The sequence below is a fragment of the Pseudorca crassidens genome, chromosome 2, assembly GCF_039906515.1.
Source record: "Pseudorca crassidens isolate mPseCra1 chromosome 2, mPseCra1.hap1, whole genome shotgun sequence".
NCBI classification, from domain to species: domain Eukaryota; kingdom Metazoa; phylum Chordata; class Mammalia; order Artiodactyla; family Delphinidae; genus Pseudorca; species Pseudorca crassidens.
The window spans coordinates 16,251,243-16,271,218 of record NC_090297.1 but is presented as its reverse complement, the minus strand read 5'-3'; the positions used below and the strand labels follow the sequence as shown (position 1 = coordinate 16,271,218).

Here is a 19,976-nt window from a genome sequence, read left to right as displayed (position 1 = left end):
GGTATGTAGGAGGTTCTGCTAATAAGATGTGGAAGCAGTAAGATCATGCGCTGCCTTGCCCCCGGCCGAGCAGCCACCTCCTGACCATGTTGGGTGACAGCCAGACAAGGGAGGAGAGAAGGCCCTGTTATGATTCACTTCCTATGTGCGGGTAGTATTGGTACCCAGATCTCCACTGGGGTGTAATGAGAATTAAATGAGTTAATACATGTAAAGAGCTTTGCCCAATGCCTGACACATAGTGAGTGTTCAGTAAATGTTAGCTGTTACTGTTTTTATCTTCTAGACACACTAATGGTTTTTTTCCACTTGCTACCTTACTTAATCCTCAAAACAGCTCTAGGAAGTAGGAATTAATAGGTTAAAAAAAGTTTGCTTTTTACAGTTGAGAAAACTGAGGTACAATGGGGGGTTATGTAACTCACTCAAGGACACATAGTGAAAAGTGGCAGAGCTGGAGGGAACCTCTACAACTCAACAACAATAACCCCCCTGCCCAATTCAAACATGGGCAAAGGACTTGAATAGACATTTCTCTGAAGAAGGTATCAAATGGTCAGTAAGCACCTGAAAAGATGCTCACTAGGGAAATACAAATCAAAACCACAATGCAATTCCACGTCACACCTATTAGGTGGGTTATTATAAAAAAAAGAAAAAAAAGAAAACAAGTGTTGGTGAGAATGTGGGGAAATTGGAACCCTTGTGCATTGCTGGTGGGATATAAAGTGGTGCATCCATTGTGGATAAACAGTATGATGGTTCTGCAAAAAATTAAACATAGAATTACCATATGATCCAGCAATTCCACTTCTAAGCATGTACTCCAAAGAATTGAAAGCTGGTACTTGTGAACAGATACTTGTACACCGCTGTTCACAGCACCATTAGTCACAATAGCCAAAAGGTGGAAACAACTCAAATGTCCACTGATACATGAATGGATAAACAAAATGTGGTATATCCATTCAATGGGTTATTATTCAGCCTTGAAAAGGAATTACATTTTTGACACATGCTACACAAGATGAACCTTAAAAATATTAAGTAGCCAGACACATAAGTATTGTATGATTCCATTTATATGTGGTACCGAGAGTAGTCAAATTCATAGAGACAAAAAGTAGAATGGTGGTTGCTAGGGGCTGGAGGGAGGGGAGAATGGGGAGTTATTGTTCAATGGGTACAGAGTTTTAGTTTGGGATGTCAAAAAAGTTCTGGAGATGCACAATGTAATGACTGCACAACAGTGTGATTGCCCTGAATTGTACACTTAAAAAGAATTTTATGTTGTATCTTACAATAATAATAATAATAATAATAATAAAGAGTTGAAAGAAAGATAAGTGGCAGAATTGGGATCAGGACCAGGTCTCTTTGTCCCCCAGGCTCCTTGGGATGGTTCCCTGGGCCCACTTTCTCCTTTCTAGGAAAATGCACTCCAGTTTTGTTCGAAACTGACTGGTAGAGAGAAAAGCAGTGTCTTGAGGATGATGGGCACACCCAATCGGAATTAGTTCAAGGCATTTGCAAGTGATGTTCAACTTGAAGGACAGGCTAATTCTGGATTCTGTACGAGCCAGGTCAGAGAGCAGAAGGCTGAAGAGTCAGAGGTGGTACCCGTGCGCCGTCCTCTCGTTCTCCTCCCACCTCCACCACCCGCGCCCGCACAGCGGCCGTCATTTTGTGTCAGTCAGTCCACAAATATCTACTGGGCCCTCCAGTACACCACGAGACAGCTCTCAGCCACCAGCTGAGTATCCTACAATTTAACTCAACTCTGACACCATCTACCTGGAGAGAGCTTCAAATCCCACAGCTCATTTATAAGGGATGGTCTGGGAAGGCCTCTCTGATAAGGTGAGGTTAAGGGCTCAGTCCTACAGGGGTGCCCCACCCCACCCCCCTGCTTCACATGACAGTCGCAAGCCCAGGCTGTTACCTGTGCTTCTGATCCACTGGCTAGAGATTGGAGGTTCCCATGACCCCCCTCCTTGGGTTCAGTTAATTTGCTAGGGCAGAGCACAGAACTAAGACAAACATTTTATATACTGGATCACTGGTTTATTATAAAAGGATATAACTCAGGAACAGCATAGGGCAAAGAATGGGGAAAGGGGTGGGAAGCTTCCATGGCCTCTCTCAGCACCTCCATGCGTTCATCAACGTGGAAGCACTCGGAACCTTGTCCTTTTGGGTCTTTATGGAGGCCTCACCACATAGGCTTAACTGATTAAATCATTGGCCACTGGTGATTGAACTCAGTCTCCAGCCCTCTCCCCTTCCCAGAGGTCAGGGGGTGGGATTGAAATTTCCAACCCTCTAATCACAATGTTGTTTCCCCTGGCAACCAGCCCCTCCTACTTAGGTGACCTAGGGCTTTCCAAAAGTCACTTCATTAACATAACAAGTGACACCTGATTGCTTTCTTTGCTTAGGCAATTCTAAGGGTTTTAGGAGCTCTACACCAGGATTGGGATGAAGATCAAATATATATTTCTTATTATAAATCACAATATCACAAGCACACAATACATGTCAGGCACCATTCTAGGGCCTGGAGATACAGCAATGAACAAAACAGACAGAATCCCTACTCCGGTAGGGCTAACATTCTAATGGGGAGGGATAGATAGTAAACTCATGAATATGTAAATATGTCACTGGTTAGATGGTGATGAGTGTAATGAAGGAAATTAAAGTAGGTTAGGGTAGCCTGGGGCTGGGGGTGGGTTGCTAACTTATAAGGGATGATCAGGGAAGGCCTCTCTGATAAGGTGACATTTGAGCAGGGACGTGAAGGAAGTGAGGGAATGAGCAGTGCAGATATCTCAAGGACAGGAAACAGAAAGTGCAAAGGCCCTGAGGCAGGGAGTATATAAAAAGGAACATTGTAAAGGCCAGTGCACTAGAAGAGGAGAGTAGCAGAGAAGCTCTGAGATGTAAAGGTGGGGATGGGAGATGGAGATCACGTAGGGCCTCGTAGGTCATTGAACAGATTTTGGTTTTTATTCCAACTCAGAAGTGAGGACAGTGGAGGGCTCTGAGCAGAGAACGTGACATGACCTCAACTTTTCTTTTCTTTTCTTTTTAAGATTTAATTTATTTTTGGCTGCGTTGTATCTTCACTGTTGCACGCGGGCTTTCTCTAGTTGCGGCGAGCAGGGGCTACTCTTCGTTGCGGTGTGTGGGCTTCTCATTGCGGTGGCTTCTTTTGGTGCGGAGCACAGGCTCTAGGCGCGCAGGCTTCAGTAGTTGTGGCACACGGGCTGAGTAGTTGTGGCTTGAGGGCTCTAGAGCGCAGGCTCAGCAGTTGTGGCGCATGGGCTTAGTTACTCCGTGGCATGTGGGATCTTCCCGGGCCAGGGATCGAACCTGTGTCCCCTGCATTGGCAGGCGGATCCTTAACCACTGCACAACCAGGGAAGTCCTTAATTTTTTCATGTAAATAATTATGGGGATTATTTAACTTGTAGGCCCAGTTACCTATCTCTCTTCCAGTCCTCGCTAGGGGCCCAGAAGAGTGCCTGGTACATAGCTGTCACTCAGTAAATGCTTGTTTAATAAGTCCTGAAGACTGGTTGTGATTCCAGAGGCACACGGGGAGGAATGACCGACACTTGAAGTGGGAAAAGACTGGGGGTGGGGGGATAGGGGGATCCAACTTCTAAATGAGAGGATGGTATCAGATTTGAGAAACACCTTGGTCCAGCAGTGAAAAGAGGTCATGAGTTTCAGTCCAGGTTGTGCTGCTTACTTGCTGTTTGACCTTGAGAAAAAGCCTTTCTTATATCTGGGCTCTACCCCTAAAACCAGGACACTGGGTAAGGTGATCCCCTAAGGCACCTTCAGTCCTGACTAGACTCTATTACAACACTTCAAAAAAATTGTGGTAAATACCAATAACATAAAATTTACTGTCTTCACCATTCTATGATAATATTCTTTGTTCCCTCTTGCATCCTGGTGAAGCTGAAGCATCTGCTGCCGCAGTGCTGGCGGGGGCTGTGGTCCCCTCCAGGAACAGCTGAGAAATGAAGACCGTTACACACACCGTGGGCAAAGAGGTAGGACGACTTGGCCCCAGAAGTGGGAGTGGGAGTGGCAGCAAACTTTGCCTTGGAGGCAAGAGGGGAAGGCATGAAGCTTTGTTGAGGTACCTACCATGCCCTAGGCCCTGGCGATGCTCTCTACAGACCAGCTCCTTTAGGTCTTGCTTTAATCCTTTAGAGGCAGACCTCCTGTTTTTATTTTGCAAATGGCCCAGAGAAGTTAGGAAACTTGCTTAGGGTTGATTGGCTAGTCTGTAAGGTTAGAGTCCAGATCTATCTGAAAGTTTACAACCTTTGAAAGGAACTACCACCCTTACACGGCATCCTACCACTGGGCCCTGGGACGCTGGGCAGGGCCTGCTGGCACAGCTCTTTACTGAAGAACATACGTGGCCAATTATGAACGGGCCTGCAGTATAAGGAATGGGAGAAAATATTTCTTTACTGTTCCCATTGGGCTTTCCCTCCTTCCATTCATGTCCATTTCAAATGGGTGCCAGGTAGTTGCTCTTTCTTTGGTCTTTCTTCCTCCTCCTCCTCCTTCTTCTTTTTTAAAAGTTCTTGGCCTCCCATCTCTATGTCTTAACTGCCTAGGGTCTAGATCTTGGGTCAGCAAGTTCCATGCCCAGCTCTATCTTGTCAGGCCTTGGTGGAGGTTTGCATGTCTCAGAGCGGAGCACCTAATAACATACAAACCTGTGGCTACTGAAGATGGCTTCTGTTGTGCTAAAAGGCCAGTCCCCTCCAGGAGAAAAAAAAAAATGAAAGGGCCAGAGAACTCCAGCTTGCGACAGTATTTTCAAAAGTTTTCAATTAAGAAATTAAGGGGTCCCCCTGAGCCCAATCTTCAGTTCACTCAGAGAAACAGCACAGTGACCCCACATGATAACAAATGAGCAAAGCTCCGTCACCCAGCCACGAGGAGATGCGTAAACCAAGTCTTCACCTGTCTGCTGGCTCTCTGAATGAGGATGGAGAGGTATTTTGATTCCGGGAGGAAATGCAGGTCTCTGTTGGGGGTAGCGTGGTGGGCTCTGGGAACAGTGGCTGGCTGGTCAAAAATTCAAGACTCCTCCTGTGAGCCAGCACTGCCTGCTCCAGGAAGTTCTCACCCTTTTCGCTCCCTGTGCAGTGAGGCCCAGCCTAGGCTCTGCAGTAGCCAGGGCTTCTCCAGGGTAACCTGAAAATCCTCTGGCCGTTCACAATTATTCTGTCCTTTAGCAAGCTCACATCCTTTTTATTGAGTGCTAGATATCAACGATATTTTAAATGACTAGGTAATGTTCCTACGTAAATGAATAATAGTAGCTAAAATGTATCCAACTATGACAATGAGCAAGGGACTGGACTTTGTTGTCTTATTTCTCATGATAAGAGGTGGAGTCTCCATTTTACAGATGAGAAAACTGAGGCTTGAGAGGTTATGTGATTTCTCAAAGGTCATACAATTAATCAATGGCAGGGCTGAGAATCAAATTCAGGTAATCTGATTCCAACAGCTGTACTCTTTATTGCTCAACACTGAGCTTTAAGCATCTACTTGGGAGCCTAGAGAAGGGGAGCCTAGCTCAGCCTGGGGAGCGAGGAAAGGGTGCCCAGAGGAGGCGAGGCCTAAGCCAAGCCTTGAGGCAGGAGCAGGCATAAGCCAACGGGCTGAGAAGGGAGAGGATGGTTTGGGGTCGTAGTCCACATACAGACACCAGGGAGAGGAAGAGAATGGCTTTGTCTGCAGTGGCGCAAAGTGGCTGCAGTTCTGGATCTGAGGTGGAGAGTGGCAGGATGGAAGCGGAGTCCAGATCCTGAAGGGCCTTGAATTTAGACTGGATCCTGAAGGCAATGGGGGAGCCATGGAGGCTCTCAGCAGGCAAGTTCACAAAATCAGCTTCGCTTGTTGACAGTGCCTCTGGCCAGCGTGGGGAGGTTCGTCTGTGGAAGGCAATGGTGGCAAATCAGAACTGGAGTCAGATGCCTGGGTTTGAATGCCAGCATTTCCACTTGAAAGTTATACAAGTTGCTTCTTCATATCTTTAAGTCTTAGTTTATTTGTGAATGGGATATAATAATACCTTGCAGAGTTGTTGAGGTGAGTAAGAGTGAATCTAAGCAGAATGTTTAGCAGAGCTGTACCCTGGCACCCAGGAGGTGTTCAATAAATATTAGCTTCTCTGTGCCAGACGGGAGGTGTTGAGCAGGGCTATGATTGGGATGAAAGGAGAGTGCTCTACCTTTCTGACTTTGCTCCCTATAAGCCTTCCGCATTGATTGCCTGGGGCCAGAATCTTATCAGGGACTTTTACATTATTTTGCCCAAGGTCTATCTGTTTCAAGAGAGATAATGGTCATAAAGTGCTTAGCAAAGACCAGACACACAGTAATCACCCGATGCTTGTAGCTATTAAGTTAGGAAATGAAACTAGCTCAGAAAAGAATAACAGTTAAGCAATGATCAGTCTGTTATCACCCTAGTATACATGGGAAGCCAAATTCTTTCCTGGGAGCAGGTTTCCCTTGGGATAAGGAAGTCTGAGATCTGGAACATAGAAGAATCTGGGGAACTGCAGGACCACTTGGGAATTTTTCCTGGAGCCAGTCACGTCTAGAGAAGAGCAGAAAAATCCAATCCCAGGTAAACAGGTGTTACAAATCCAAATGGCTTAGGATTCCAGAGTATGAAGTGGCTCCTGCCTTCCAGTCTGGAGATGGGGGATTATGCTTCCTTTTCTACACCAGGAGCTGTGAAACCCTCTCCAGAAAGATGCAGTTGTGGTATCACCCTCCAGATGCTTCTTCCCAGAGGGAGCTTTTGGAGGTCCCAGGGACTGTCAAGAATTAAGCAACCACGATGTGTAGAGCTTTATGTGAATTGAAAAAAAAAAAGGCAGTGTGAGGCAGTATAGCAGGAGGCAGAACCCAGCTCTAATTTTGTCTCTGCCAACTACACTCTCCATGTGACCTTGGCAAAGTCTCTTGCCCGTTTCGAGCCTCAATTTTTTCAGCTTCTTCTGTGTGTGATGGTATTGAGCCTCCCTGTGCCTCAGTCTCTACAACTGTGAAATGATTACCACCTCTTTCACAGGACTGTGTGAGATAATGAACTGCTCAGTGCCTGGTTACAGTTATTACCTGGCTTGCTCCCTGATCTCTGCAATTCTTTTCCCCTCAATGCTCCTGTGCTTGGACAAGACCCCAACTGGGGGTGGAGTGTGTGGGCAGGGGGTGGGGGCGTGTTGGCCGGTCCTGCTGGGGAGAAAAGGAGCTTATCACCAAGTGTTACGCCCGCATAGGACACCGGGAAGCCGACCACTGGCTGCTGGTCAAAAGGCGCTCCAGTCTCCGGGCAGGCCTTGGAAGAATCCGTCCACAGATCCCCAAGTTAAGGCTGCTGATTAGATAAGGAGGGTCGGATCAGGTCCCCAGGCAACTTGGGAAGCGGCAAGGTTCATTCGGACGAATGAACCTGGATTTCAGATGCAGGTTTGTCCCTGTCCTTTCCTGGCTGGATGACCTTGGGCCGGTCACTTTTCCTCTCTCAGACTCAGCGTGCTCTGGAAATGGAGCTCCTCATCCCGCTCACCTCTGAGTGGACAAGGGCGAAATGTAGACACAATGGACGGGAACTGCATTAAGGGTCGGCGAGTGCTATTTGTTATGCTAATAGGTCCACCCGGCGGGCTCCTATCCAGCGGTTTCACTCCGGTTAAGCAGTTCCTCCCACCGTAACCGAGGTTTCTCGCCTCACTGCCTCCCGCCCCTACGGACAGGGCTCTGCGGACCGCAGGCTCCAGGGCCGTTACCATTGTTCTTCGAGGCTGGGCGGCAGAGGAGGGATCTCGCAGACCAGACCTCGCCTTTGGTCTCTCCTTCCGCCCCGCACCCCAGCCGCAGCTAGCCTGGAAGCCCCCTCTAGCCGATCTTTCCCGAGCAAGCGAGTCCTCCCCGGAGAACTGCCGAACGGTGGCCGAAGGCGCCCCCGAGTGTTTCCGAAGAACCCCGACCTCTCGCAGTCTCCGGAAAGAGCCGAAGGAGCTTCTCACCCTCGGCCTCCCGAACTACTCCGAAAAGGCCCGAAGTTTTCCGAGCGGCCGTCCTGCCAGACTGCTGGAGGCGGCCGCAGCGCCATGTTGGATGCTCTGCTTGTTGAGTGAAGAAAATCCGCCGGCATCGCCTGAGCCCCGCTACCGAGAAGGGCGCCGCTTCCCCCGGGGAGGGGGATAAAGACCCCCTGCCGCCGGCCCATGAGGATATTGCCGTGAAAGGTCCGGTCTCTCCGCCTCCTGCCCCCGCCGGGTCCGGCCCCCCCCCTGGGGTCGCGTTGTCACGGAGACCGGCAGCCGGTGGTGCTGGCCCGCGGGGCGGCTGCTGCTGCCGGCGGCGGCGGCGGCGGCGGCGGCGGCGGCGGCGGCGGCGGGCGTGTGTGACCGGCCCGGGCTCCCTCCTCCTCCTCCTCCCAGCCTCCCCCCGGCCCCCCGCTCCCGCCGCCTCCCCGGGTCTGCCCCCATCCCGCCCCCCCGCTGCCCCCGGCCCCTGCACCCCGGCGCGCCCGGTCCCGCTCTGGGGGGGTTGGTGGCTTCGCTTTGCCATGAGTTTACCGCAGAAACCGGCTCTGAAATCAGGCTCAGCGGCTGCAGCAGGAACCGGACCCGGCACCGGAGCGGCGGCGGCGGCGGCGGCGGCGGCGGCAGCAGCAGCGGTACCGCCTCCTCACCCGGCGGCGGCGGCGGCGGCGGCGGCAGCGGCAGCGGCAGCGGCGGCAGCGGCCCCTCCTCACCCGAACATCAGGGCCCTCCAGACCCAGGCGCCCCAACAGTATCCTTTTCACCTTCCTGCCGGCCCTTCGGCTCTCTTCGCTGCAGACCAGGGGGGCGGTGGCCCCTCCGGGGACTCTCCTGCCGGCAGCTACTGCCCACAGGGAAGGGGCTGCTCCTCCAGGCCACGCACCCGGCTTGGCCGGAGCTTTTGGGGTGCCCCGGCAGCAGCACTACGGGGCACCCCGGGACCCTCTGCACTACTGCGAAAAGTAGCTCCATCGGCCTTGCTTCTGCAGCCCTTCCCTTTTGGAGCTGGGGGACCCTTCCCCGCCTCGCCTCTCCTCCCCTAAACCCTACCCCCCCCCCCCTTTATTAGGCCGAATTTGCTGGTGCCTGTGACCAGCCCTGCAGGGAAGGCTTTTCTCTGATTGTTGTGAGGACTACACCCTCCTCATCTCCCTTCAGCTCCCCCTGCAGCGGGGCATGGTGGGCTTCTCTAATTATTATTATTAATACATAATAAACTCTATTGGTAAATTTCCTGTGTGAAACTAAACTCAGCTCGTTCCTGAGGTAAGTTGGATTTTAAATCTACGGTGAAATTTTGCAGAAAGCACTCCCTCTGGGTAGTGTTTTTTAGCGATTGGGGGAGTTGTGGTTTGTGGTGGAACGCGATCTAGGGAGGAAATGTTAAACCGGACGCTTCCCTGCGTTTGACCTTTTTAAAGGAAGAGGAAATTAACAGACATTACCCATCACCCCCAAAAGTCTCACTTCTTGGAAGGCTTGTGTTATGCTGAATATTTTTAAAGGGCTTTCAGTTACTCTTCATAGGCCTGATGTCTAGAGGGTACCAGGGACCCTGGAGGAAAGTCTAGTATTGAATGTGTCTAATTTCATGTTATTTGCTTGATTGTAGAATTTTTGGACAGCTTTGATTAAAAAGACTTGGTGACGAGGTATTTTAGTTAAAAACCAGCCGGTGAAGGTAAAACATTGAGTTCATGAATTTCACGGAGACTTAGAAAGGCGTTATTAGCTACCTTAGAATAACATTTCATCATCCATCCCTCTCCCCAATCCGTTGTATTTGTGTAAATCAATAAATAATCATTGGATGTTAGATGTGTTTTTGTACTTGTGTCATCGTGTGTTTGACTTTTAGAGAGAGTAGGGTCTTTGAGCAAGTGAGAAGCTAACTGCTGTGAGGTCCACAGATTATTTCACAGTCTGTAGTTTGATTCTTGTCTGTGTCCATTGCTTTGAGAAGGGGAAGGTATCTCCCTTCTAGAGTCATTCCAGGTCATCGTTTTGGTTTCTGTCAAGTGCCATTTTCTCTGTTCTTTGAATATTGTTAGTCCACAGTTTTTCAATCCAAGCAGTGGTGGCGCAGAGTAAGATAAATTCCATTCCAGTGTCATGTGTGTACTGATTTCATAAGGTTGAACTGCAAGATTCTGTTCAATTAAGAATTGTTCACCAATGAGAACGGTTAGGGATTCCTAAGTGTTTGTTGCTCCTCGAAAACCTGGTTAGTTTTGATCAGTATCCCTAGCTGCTTTACTCTGGGGGAAGAAGTTTGGCTGATATGCCTACTTCAAGGTGGAATTCACTGCTGGATCTCTTAAACATATCTTGACTTAATGCTTTGTGAGTTTAAATTCCTTTTTAATTTCAGTTTTTTTTTTTCTGGTCTTGATTGCCCATATTTGGTTAGGGCTCTAAGTTTCTATACTGCGCCACCAAGTAAATTATTCCTTACCTGCATCTTGGAGCTGTTTTGGAAATTAAATGAAAGGAGGTCCATAGTTATGTGTTCTTGACTACAGAGTGTTAAGTAAGGACTTGAGTACTGAATATGACAGTGCTTGGTGAATTTGGTGGTGTTACTTGGCCACAAAGAGCTGTGACTTGAGTGTTTCAAGTGTACTTTTTCTCAGCGCATTTCACAAAGGAAGGACTTATAAAAGCTGTGAGTTGGTTGCAACATAAAAGTAGCTACTACTACTGCAACAGTTGTTAAAGGGGATTTAAGATGTAATTTCTAGTGGAAATAACTTTTATACCTATACGTAGTAATATAGGATACTTGGTTTTATGTGGCTTTAAGTTTTTACTTTGCCTCATGTCATCGAAGTAAGATTAAATTTTCTTCTTGATGTATTTCACAATTCTATTATCTTCTCTTTGCTTTACACATTGAAAGGTTACAAACTGCTAAAATCTAAAAGCTTGTATAGTAAATGAAGTGTAGATTACAGATTTCATTAGAACATACCAATGGTGAAATGTTATCAATGGTAATGGGGAATTGGTTAAAAATGGATTGAAATAGAGCAATTCTGCTTTTGTACATTGAGTGTGATTGAGTGTGGGAATTTGTATTTGTTTGATGAAACCACTTTCCAAACCACAAACCATTGTATATAAGTTGATACACATTGAAGCATTGAGACTGGAGTGCAGATTTGGAGTTGCTCTTTCTGTGGCTTGATTAACTCTCCATTTCCTCAAAATATACGGGTGCAGTTGTGTTTGAATTAAATTAATAAGTTCAGATAGTATTTTAAATTTGTAAAAATATTAGAGATTCATGTAACAAGATGTCCTTCATTTGTACTTAGGGTTCAAGTGACAAATCAGAAATGATAGTGAATTTGAATTTAAACGGAACCTGCTTAAGTAAGCATTGGTATGGCGTGGCAGGCTCATAAGGCCATTTCATGGAAAGACGCCTTTGACTGCTGAGAGGCAAGGGATGGGGCATGGCAGAGGGTGGGCAGGAATGGTGGGGATGAAAGAAGAAGATAAACCCTGATATAAAAAGTGCTAATGGCAAGGGAGAAATATGCTTAGAGTTTTATAACATAATCCAGTATGAATAGTTTATGAAATTGGCACTTTAGGATACTTGCCTTGAGATTTGCTCACCTCAGCTTCCCAGTATGAGGTTCCAAGAATCTCAATAGTGATTCTTAACCTTTTCTGGGTAACAAACAACTTTGACATTTTGATGAAAGCTTGTAGATCCTCTCCACAGAAAATTGTACATGCATAGAAAATCTTGCTTACATTTTCAGGGAGTTCTTGGGTCCCCATTAAAAGCCTAATTCTTTAGATGGAAATTGCTCACCCTTGAGATAATTAAAGATAAATGAGTTTGAATTCAGGTCCCCAAGTAGTTCTGACTTAAACAGAACAATTTTGCAGTCTGTTATGAATACACAGTGTTCTATTTATATGGAAAGACTTCAGGGTGTAATTTCTCTCAGGGCTGCTGACACTTCTGGGGAGTCTAGTTACTGTTTGGGGGGAGTTGGTTTGGTTAAGAAATCAGAGCAGTGGGTTCTTTAAAGGAACTAAATTTGGTAAAGGCCTGTGGTGACCCAAAAATGACTTGTGTCCTCAGCTATTTTGTCTTAGATATGACATATATTAAAAGCAAATATTCCCTTTTTTTTTTGGTATTACAGTTTTCCTTTTTTTGAGCTCTGTGTTGATTTTCAGTTTTGTAGGCTGAAGCTAATATTTGCTTGCTTCTTTTTTGCCTCTACCAAAGCTAAATCTGAATAATAACAATAGTGTTCATTTATTGAGTGCCTACTATTCTAGGAGCCATACATACATGATTTTATTTAATTCTCACAAGGACTGTAATGAGTCTGTATATATTCCTCATCTGTAAAATACTGTCTGTATTTTACAGATGAGGAAACTAAAGTTCAGAGAAGTTTAGTAACATTCCCACAGTCGTCTCTCTAGTAAGTAATGGACTGCAGTTCAGACCGTGGCTCCAAAGCTTATGAATGTCCTTTGTAGTATGCTGTGCTACTTCTTACCAAGTCTGCATGTGGAAGTGGAAGGAAGGATACCCTCCCATATTTGATAGCTAGGGGAAGTCTGTATAAAGTAAAGGAGCTCTTTGGAGTAATCTAGAATGCACTGATGCTGCACCTTGTTTTAATTAGCTCATAGCCACACACTGCTAGACAAGTAGCTTATCTTTACCTCATTGAGTCTTAAAGCATAGGAATAGGCCTGCCACATTTGATTCAGTGCATGTTTCTGCTTGTTCAGATGTTAGCAAGGCCTCCAGCAAAATACCTTTATAACTAGCAACTAGAACTCGGTAGCTTACGCAGTGGCCAGCAGTCTGTTTACTCCTAAGCCCCACCATCAACAAAGATGGATCTGTGCTTTGGGAGAGCAGATCCTCATCATCCTCTTCTAGCAAGGGAGAGAGGGAGACCAATGCAAGATGGAGATAAAGAAGGAAGAAAGTTAGATGCCTGAGGCACATCAGCTCACATCAGTCACATCCTGCTGCTACTCCCTGTCCTAGGCTTATGGGTATTTTCTGTCAAACTGAGAATTTAAATTACCTAAGGACTGATATGGTGCTTTTCCACATTGGGGTTTCTGATAAGATTTTTACAAAACGTCTGCCAAAAAATGTTTGAAACCCATGTTTTAAATCATAATAGGGTTGCTATTTGTATTGGAGCTTTAATCTAAGTGGCAAGTTTTAAAATTGTTCATTTATCCAGCACCTACTGTGTGCCATACTCAGTGCTAGGTCTGGGGTTGATATCTTTGCCCTCAAAGAACTTGGTCCAGACAGGTAAACGGACAGAATACCATGAGGCAAGTACAGTAACTCTGCTATAAGAGCCTAGACTGGGGGAAGGAGGAATTAGGGCTTCCTAGAAGAAATCTGAGCTAAATTAGAAGGATGAGTAGGAATTACCCAAGGTTTACCCAGAGCTTTCACCTTCTGCCTGCTGACTTTTCACAATTCCTTTGCTGTTGCTGCTGCATAGAATTTTAGTACTAAATGGATTTCAGGCATGTTTCAGGTTTTTAGCAGGAGCAGAGAAGCTAGAAGGAGGTACCAGAGAACATGGTAATCAAAACACAATTGCTGTAGATTCAAAATATCTTCTGCATCATAATATGAGGAATTAGAGTATGAGAAGATACGTAACAGATCTGATCTCTGTGGTTGGTTCTTTCCTGGTCTGCTTCACACTCATCCCATAATACCCCCCTGCCCTTCTGGTATTAGACTTTGGCTGGGAAGCAGTACCTGCTGGCCTTAAAATATAGATTTTACTTGGTATATTGAGAAGTCCACCTGATTTGGAGTAAAAAAAAAAAATCTGGATTCAAGTTTGGCTTTTCCTTTTTTTTTTTTTTTTTTTGCGGTACGTGGGCCTCTCACTGTTGTGGCCTTTCCCATTGTGGAGCACAGGCTCGGGACGCGCAGGCTCAACGGCCATGGCTCACGGGCCCAGCCGCTGCGTGGCATGTGGGATCTTCCTGGACCGGGGCACGAACCCGTGTCCCCTGCATTGGCAGGCGGACTCTCAACCACTGCGTCACCAGGGAAGCCCTGGCTTTTCCATTTTAATGTGTTATCTAGGACTAGTCACATAACTACTTTGGGCATCAGTTTCCCCTTCTCTAAAACGAAGGGGTAAGACTAGTTTATAGTTTACAGAGTGATACTCTTGAATTGTAATGGCTTTTAACTCTGAAGATTATGGTTTGAGGTTTGTTTTGTTCTTGCAAGTAGGCGGGAAGGATTTATAGAGACCTATTAATGGTTTCTTAGTTTGTCTGATGGTCAGTGACACGTTTCTGTGGTGACTTACTGATACTAGAGGCATTCTGACGTGGATCATAGGGAAGGCAGCTTGCTCATATGAGAAGAAACCTCTGGTTTTTGTTTTATTAATGTTAGATTTAGCCAAACAGACTGAAGTACTTCTGTGACTTAGTGAAGACTATATTGTCTGTGGTGGGATGGCTTGAGGCTGTAAAATAAGGTTGCCACCATGGTCAGATGCTGCCTTGCTCTGGGTGATGATCCAGTTAGTTCATTTATGAGGTATGACGGAAAGTAAGTTCTGAAGTAAACTCCTGTGATGAGAAAATCTATTTTTACTTTAGGAATAATACTTCGAGCTAATATAATACGAAATGAAGTATTTCCTGATTATTAGGTAGGCGCCTGACTTCAAGTAATGTGTAAACTGTAGGTGAGATTTACATGGATCAAATATTGCAGGATCCCAAGATACTTCTGAATTCTCAATTGGTTCCTAGTTCTTTGGCTTGCTGCCAACCAGAAGTTTTTCACTCTCCTATACTCTTAACTGAAATTTGAGATAGTTTGAACTATTTAAAGTACATTTGAAATTTGTCAGTTTTTATGATCTTTATTAACTAGTAGTTGTTTTGTACTTTTTTGAGCCCTGTGTGTGTGTTTCCTGACTCTTCTGAGACATTAAATTTTATCTGTAGAGAATGTAAACTCCATAAAGGCAGAGATTTTTGTCGCTTTTGTTCACTATTGAATTGCTAGCACCTATAACAGTGCTTGGCAGGTAGTAGGAAGTCTATAAATATTTGTTGAATGAAATGTTGATTAAGTTAGAGTCGAGGAATCAGTTTAAGATAAGTTTTGGAGTAATAGAGATGGCATCACAACACACTTTTCGCACTCAAAGCTGCCCTAAATTGTTTGCACTGATGTGTAATTGAATTGAAAATAGTTTCATAATTTCCTTTGAGATGGCATAAGCATTGACCCAGTTTACGTAGCCATCTAAAATGACTGGGTTACATTTGAAGTATAGATACTGAGGATTAGAATTTGTATAAAGGCCAAGGAGAAAAAACATTTATAGTCAAAAATAACTATTAAAATTTTTGTTTTATAATTATGAGTAACACATCATCAATTCAGAAAATTTTTAAATATGGAAAAGTAAAAAGTCAGTCATAATCTTAGTACATAGAGATTACCACTGTTTAACATTTTGGTTTATTTCTTGTCCTTTTTTCTATGGACTTTAGTTTTAATGGACTTAAAATCTGCCCTTTTTTGTAACATAACTTAAGGTTAAATTACATACAGTTTTGTATCTTGCTTATTTTGTTACTGAACTATCTGCCAGCAGAAACTACTTTTTGAATAGTTTTATTCTTCATCAATTTGGAATGAACTATTTTTGTTTCTTTGGAAAGGTCTTCTTTCACCTTTGGCTTGTAGCTCAGAAGTTATCACTGCACATTAGAAAGAGAAGGGCTGAAACCTTTATCAAGAAGTCAGACATTTTTGACTTGTTGTGCCTATAATGTTTTGCATTATTTATGACATTAAAACTTGATCTAACTTCACAGATTTTCCCCCCTACAGTTACGTACATTTAAAAAATTATTCCTTTGAATCCATCTTCATCCATATATTCAATCATACTTAAAAAAGACATGGCCAGGGTGGTATTTGCTAGTTATGAATTGTATGCATGTGTGATATTGCCTTGATTCCTTTAATTGGTTTTCAACAAACGTTGGTATTATATGGAGTGATTGAGGAGGGAGGAAAAGACCATATGCGGTCTCATGTGGAGTTAGGGAAATAAGATTGAAGCATGGGAACAAACAGAATTTTGGAATAACAAGGGGGAGAACTAGGTGGCAGTAGAAATAAGTACAGCCAGTTTTGAGCCAGAATACAGTATTTTTACATTGAGAATGGAAAGGACTGAACCTTGAAGATAGAATGGAGGAATGTAAGAAGGAAAGGGTGACTCTGACTCTTTCTAGGCCCTAGAAAATAGCGTATAAAAAACAGAATTTGAACTGAAAGATGAATTTTTAAAAAATTAAAAAGAAGAGTTTAAGACTGCAGTCAGGGTTTGGTTCGGCAGAGAGGAATGAATTGTGGGGAGTGGGTGATCAGCATGAACAAAGATTTGGGCCTGAAATAAGCACAGTGTATGCTGGATTGTAAGGGTCCTGATCAGTATGCTTGGAGTAGAGGAGTCTTGAGGTTGAATGCTTGAGATAATGGATCTGGATTCTAGAGGACTTTGAATGAATAAGAGAAGAGGTTAGACCTCACTTGTGTAAAACCATTGCTCTTTTTTTTGGACAGCTTTATTGAGATATAATTTGCATACCATACAAGCCACCCATTTACAGTGTACAGTTCAGTGGTTTTGAGTATATTCACAGAATACTGCAACCATCACCCTAGTAAATTTTAGAATATTTTCATCACTCCCCAAAGAAACCCATTAGACTCACCAGTTCCCCCCGCCCCTCCCCCCCCCCCACAGTTCTCTCTGCCCTAGGCAAGTACTAATCTACTTTCAACCTATAGAGATTTGCCTATTTTGGACATTTCGTATAGGAATAATACAATATATGGTCTTTTGTGAGTGGTTTCTCTCACTTTGCATAATTTTTTTGTGGTTCATCTATGTTGTAGCGTGTTGTGCGGTACGCGGGCCTCTCACTGTTGTGGCCTCTCCCGTTGTGGAGCACAGGCTCCGGACGCGCAGGCTCAGCGGCCATGGCTCACGGGCCCAGCCGCTCCGCGGCATGTGGGATCTTCCTGGACCGGGGCACGAACCCGCATCCCCTGCATCGGCAGGTGGACTCTCAACCACTGTGCCACTAGGGAAGCCCTGTAGCGTGTTTTAGAACCTTTTTTTTTAATTGTCGGAGAATATTCCAAGTATTACATTTTTTTCATTCATCTGTTGATGGACGTTTGGGTGGTTTAAACTTTTTTACTATTATGAATAATTATGCTATGAATGCTTTTGTGTGGATGTATGTTTTCATTTCTCTTGCATATATACCTAAGAGTACAGTTGCTGGGTTTTATGAGGTAACTCCATGTTGATTAACTGCCAAACTGTTTTCCAAAGTGACTACCATTTTACATTCCTACCAGCAAAAGATGAAGGTTCCAACACTTGGCATTGTATATGTCTTTTTGATTATAGGCCGTTCTAGTGGGTGTGAAGTAGTATCTCATTGTGGTTTTGATTTGCTTTTCCTTGATGACTAATGATGTTGTGCATCTTTTTGTGGGCTTATTGGCCATTTGTATTTGGAGAAATGTCTGCTCAAATCCTTTGCCCAGTTTTTAGCTTTGTTGTCTTTTTATTATTGAGTTGTAAGAGTTCTTTATATATTCTGGGTACAAGTCCCTTTTCAGATATAACATTTGCAGATATTTTTTCCCATTCAGTGGGTCATCTTTTTACTTTTCACCCTCTGAAGCAGAAAAGTTTTTAATTTTGATGAAGTCCAATTTATGGTTTTCTTTTGTCACTTGTGCTTTCATATTGTGTCTGAGAAGGCTTTGACTAATTCAAGGTCATGAAGATTTACTTCTTTGTTTACTTCTAAGAGTTTATAATTTTAGCTTGTACATTTAAGTCTCTGATCCATTTTGAGTTAATTTTTGTGTATGATGTTAAGTAGGGGGTTCAAGTTTATTTTGCATTTGGATATCCAGTTGTTTCAGTGCTGTTTGTTGAAAAGACTTCTTTCTTCATTGAATTGTCTTGGCACTTTGTCAAAAATCAATTGCATTTCTTTCGTTTTTTTTTTTTTTGGGAAACTGGTGATGAAAACAGTAGTTTTGAAGATTTATTTGGTTGAAGTGTGCAAGTTGAAATAAGAAACAGGAAAGATTAGGAGAGTAGGAATGGCATCACAGAACTATGTGTAAGGTTTTATAATCCATTAAATGTTTGAGATTTAGTGAGGTGTGCTAATTTTTAATGACTTATTGAATAAACAGACTTTGACCATTTCTTCCTTTTGTATAATGCCTGGAACTATTCAAAAGAGATTTTGCCTGCTTCTATTATTAAGATAATTCCTATTAGGCAGTGATAATTTTGTAAGAAGTAAAGTATGGACATTTGACTACTTTGCTGTCCTGTGAAGAATTGAAATTGTAAGTTACAAATTCTTGGGTTATTGTATTTCACATAGAATGTTAGTTCTGCCTAAAGCATTTATGTAAGTTTCAAGTTAAATTTGATTTTTTTATTTATTAGGTTATACCCTCAGTCTATGCTAATGTTTCTTTATATTATTATAAAGAAACAAAATAGAGAAATACTGCTAATCTCTAACAGGATTCTTTTTACTATTTAGGAAAAGACCACATTAAAGAAGAGGCTTTGTATAACCTTTCAAGTCTGATAAAAACAGGGTTTATTTGCTTTGGATGAAGATTTTCCACACACAGGAAACTTCTTCAGTGACTTGAAATATTACAGTGTGGGAATAGGGTTGCTGATTTTTAAAGATTATGTCTGTCTACTTTTTAAGTTTTATAAATTACTATGCATATCTTTAGCTTAGCTCTTACTAAATATGCAAAGGAAGTGGGTCTTAATTAACCTAAATGTAGAATTTTAAGGACATCAACACCTGGTTAATATTGTTGAGTCTTTGAGGCTAATATGTCATATTCAGCTGATACTTTCAATATTACATTGCTGATCTTTTTCAGAAATAATAGAATTTGGAACCAGTCCAACTTCCCTGAGGCGACTGCTGTTTCAAAAGCATACAGCAGAGTACTTAACCTTAGCTTATTACCTTTTATGCTGTGACTGGGTGAGTACTTGAATGTGGTACATTTTAGGCAAGGCAGTGAAAACTGAATGCTGGTCTGGAAAGTCAGTGATTTCATTCTTGACCTTTAAAAAATCATAATTAAAAAATCGAAGCATGTAAGTATGCATTAGCTTACTTTCGCATTACATAAGTCTACTTTGGGGATCTCCCCGTCCAGCTTTCTGGCCCCCTCCCTCAGGGGCGTTTGTTCAGAGGCTAAGGGAAATGAGGATGACTTGCCTAAGCATCAAGTTTATGCCAGCTCAAACTGATTTGAGATCTTTAATAACATGAACTACTTTGACCTACTAGTAGGGTAACCGAAGATCCCCTTTCTCCTGTTATGGTCCTGGTTTGGATGGTAAAGTATAGGGTCATCCTACCTAGTAACCATTATATAGCTTAGAAAATTAGGCATCTTTATGCTATTTCTAGATATGTTACTAAAATGCTTTGTGAGGCAGCAAAACATTTTATATCCTTTGGTCCAACAATTTGTATTTTGTATTTGACCTTGTAGTTATTATAGAAGTCTTTGACATTAGCATGTCAACTAAGTAGGAACAAAGTATTGTCAGCTCCCTTTAAAAAAAAAAACAAAACTTGATTTGAACTAATTTTAGACTTGCAGAAAACCTGCCAAAATAGTAGGAAGAGTTCCCTTGTATCTCTCACCTCCTTCCCCTACTGTTAGCATCTTCCATAATCATCAAGAACAGGAAATTACCATTGTTAC

General features: G+C 43.6%; 2 protein-coding genes across 7 annotated transcripts in view; one reads left to right on the top strand and one right to left on the bottom strand.

Annotated features, from left to right (window-relative positions):
* Positions 1-6,915: 6,915 nt before the first annotated feature.
* On the bottom strand, positions 6,916-8,740 carry LOC137216873 (5E5 antigen-like). Its single transcript, XM_067723000.1, has 2 exons — positions 7,847-8,740; positions 6,916-7,628 (listed from the first exon to the last, which is right to left on the bottom strand). Exon 1 carries the CDS (start codon positions 8,631-8,633, stop codon positions 7,956-7,958), a length of 678 nt encoding a protein of 225 aa, XP_067579101.1. The 5' UTR covers positions 8,634-8,740; the 3' UTR covers positions 6,916-7,628; positions 7,847-7,955.
* EIF4G3 (eukaryotic translation initiation factor 4 gamma 3) overlaps positions 8,703-19,976 on the top strand; it is a 365,407-nt gene continuing 354,133 nt past the window's right edge. For 2 of the 6 annotated variants that reach the window (XM_067722985.1, XM_067722940.1), the window contains exon 1: positions 8,704-8,858. The gene's annotated coding sequence lies outside the window, so the exon portion shown is untranslated. Of the gene's footprint in view, positions 8,859-19,976 lie in introns of all 6 variants that reach the window. The other 4 variants (XM_067722974.1, XM_067722955.1, XM_067722978.1 and 1 more) reach the window with 3 other exon arrangements.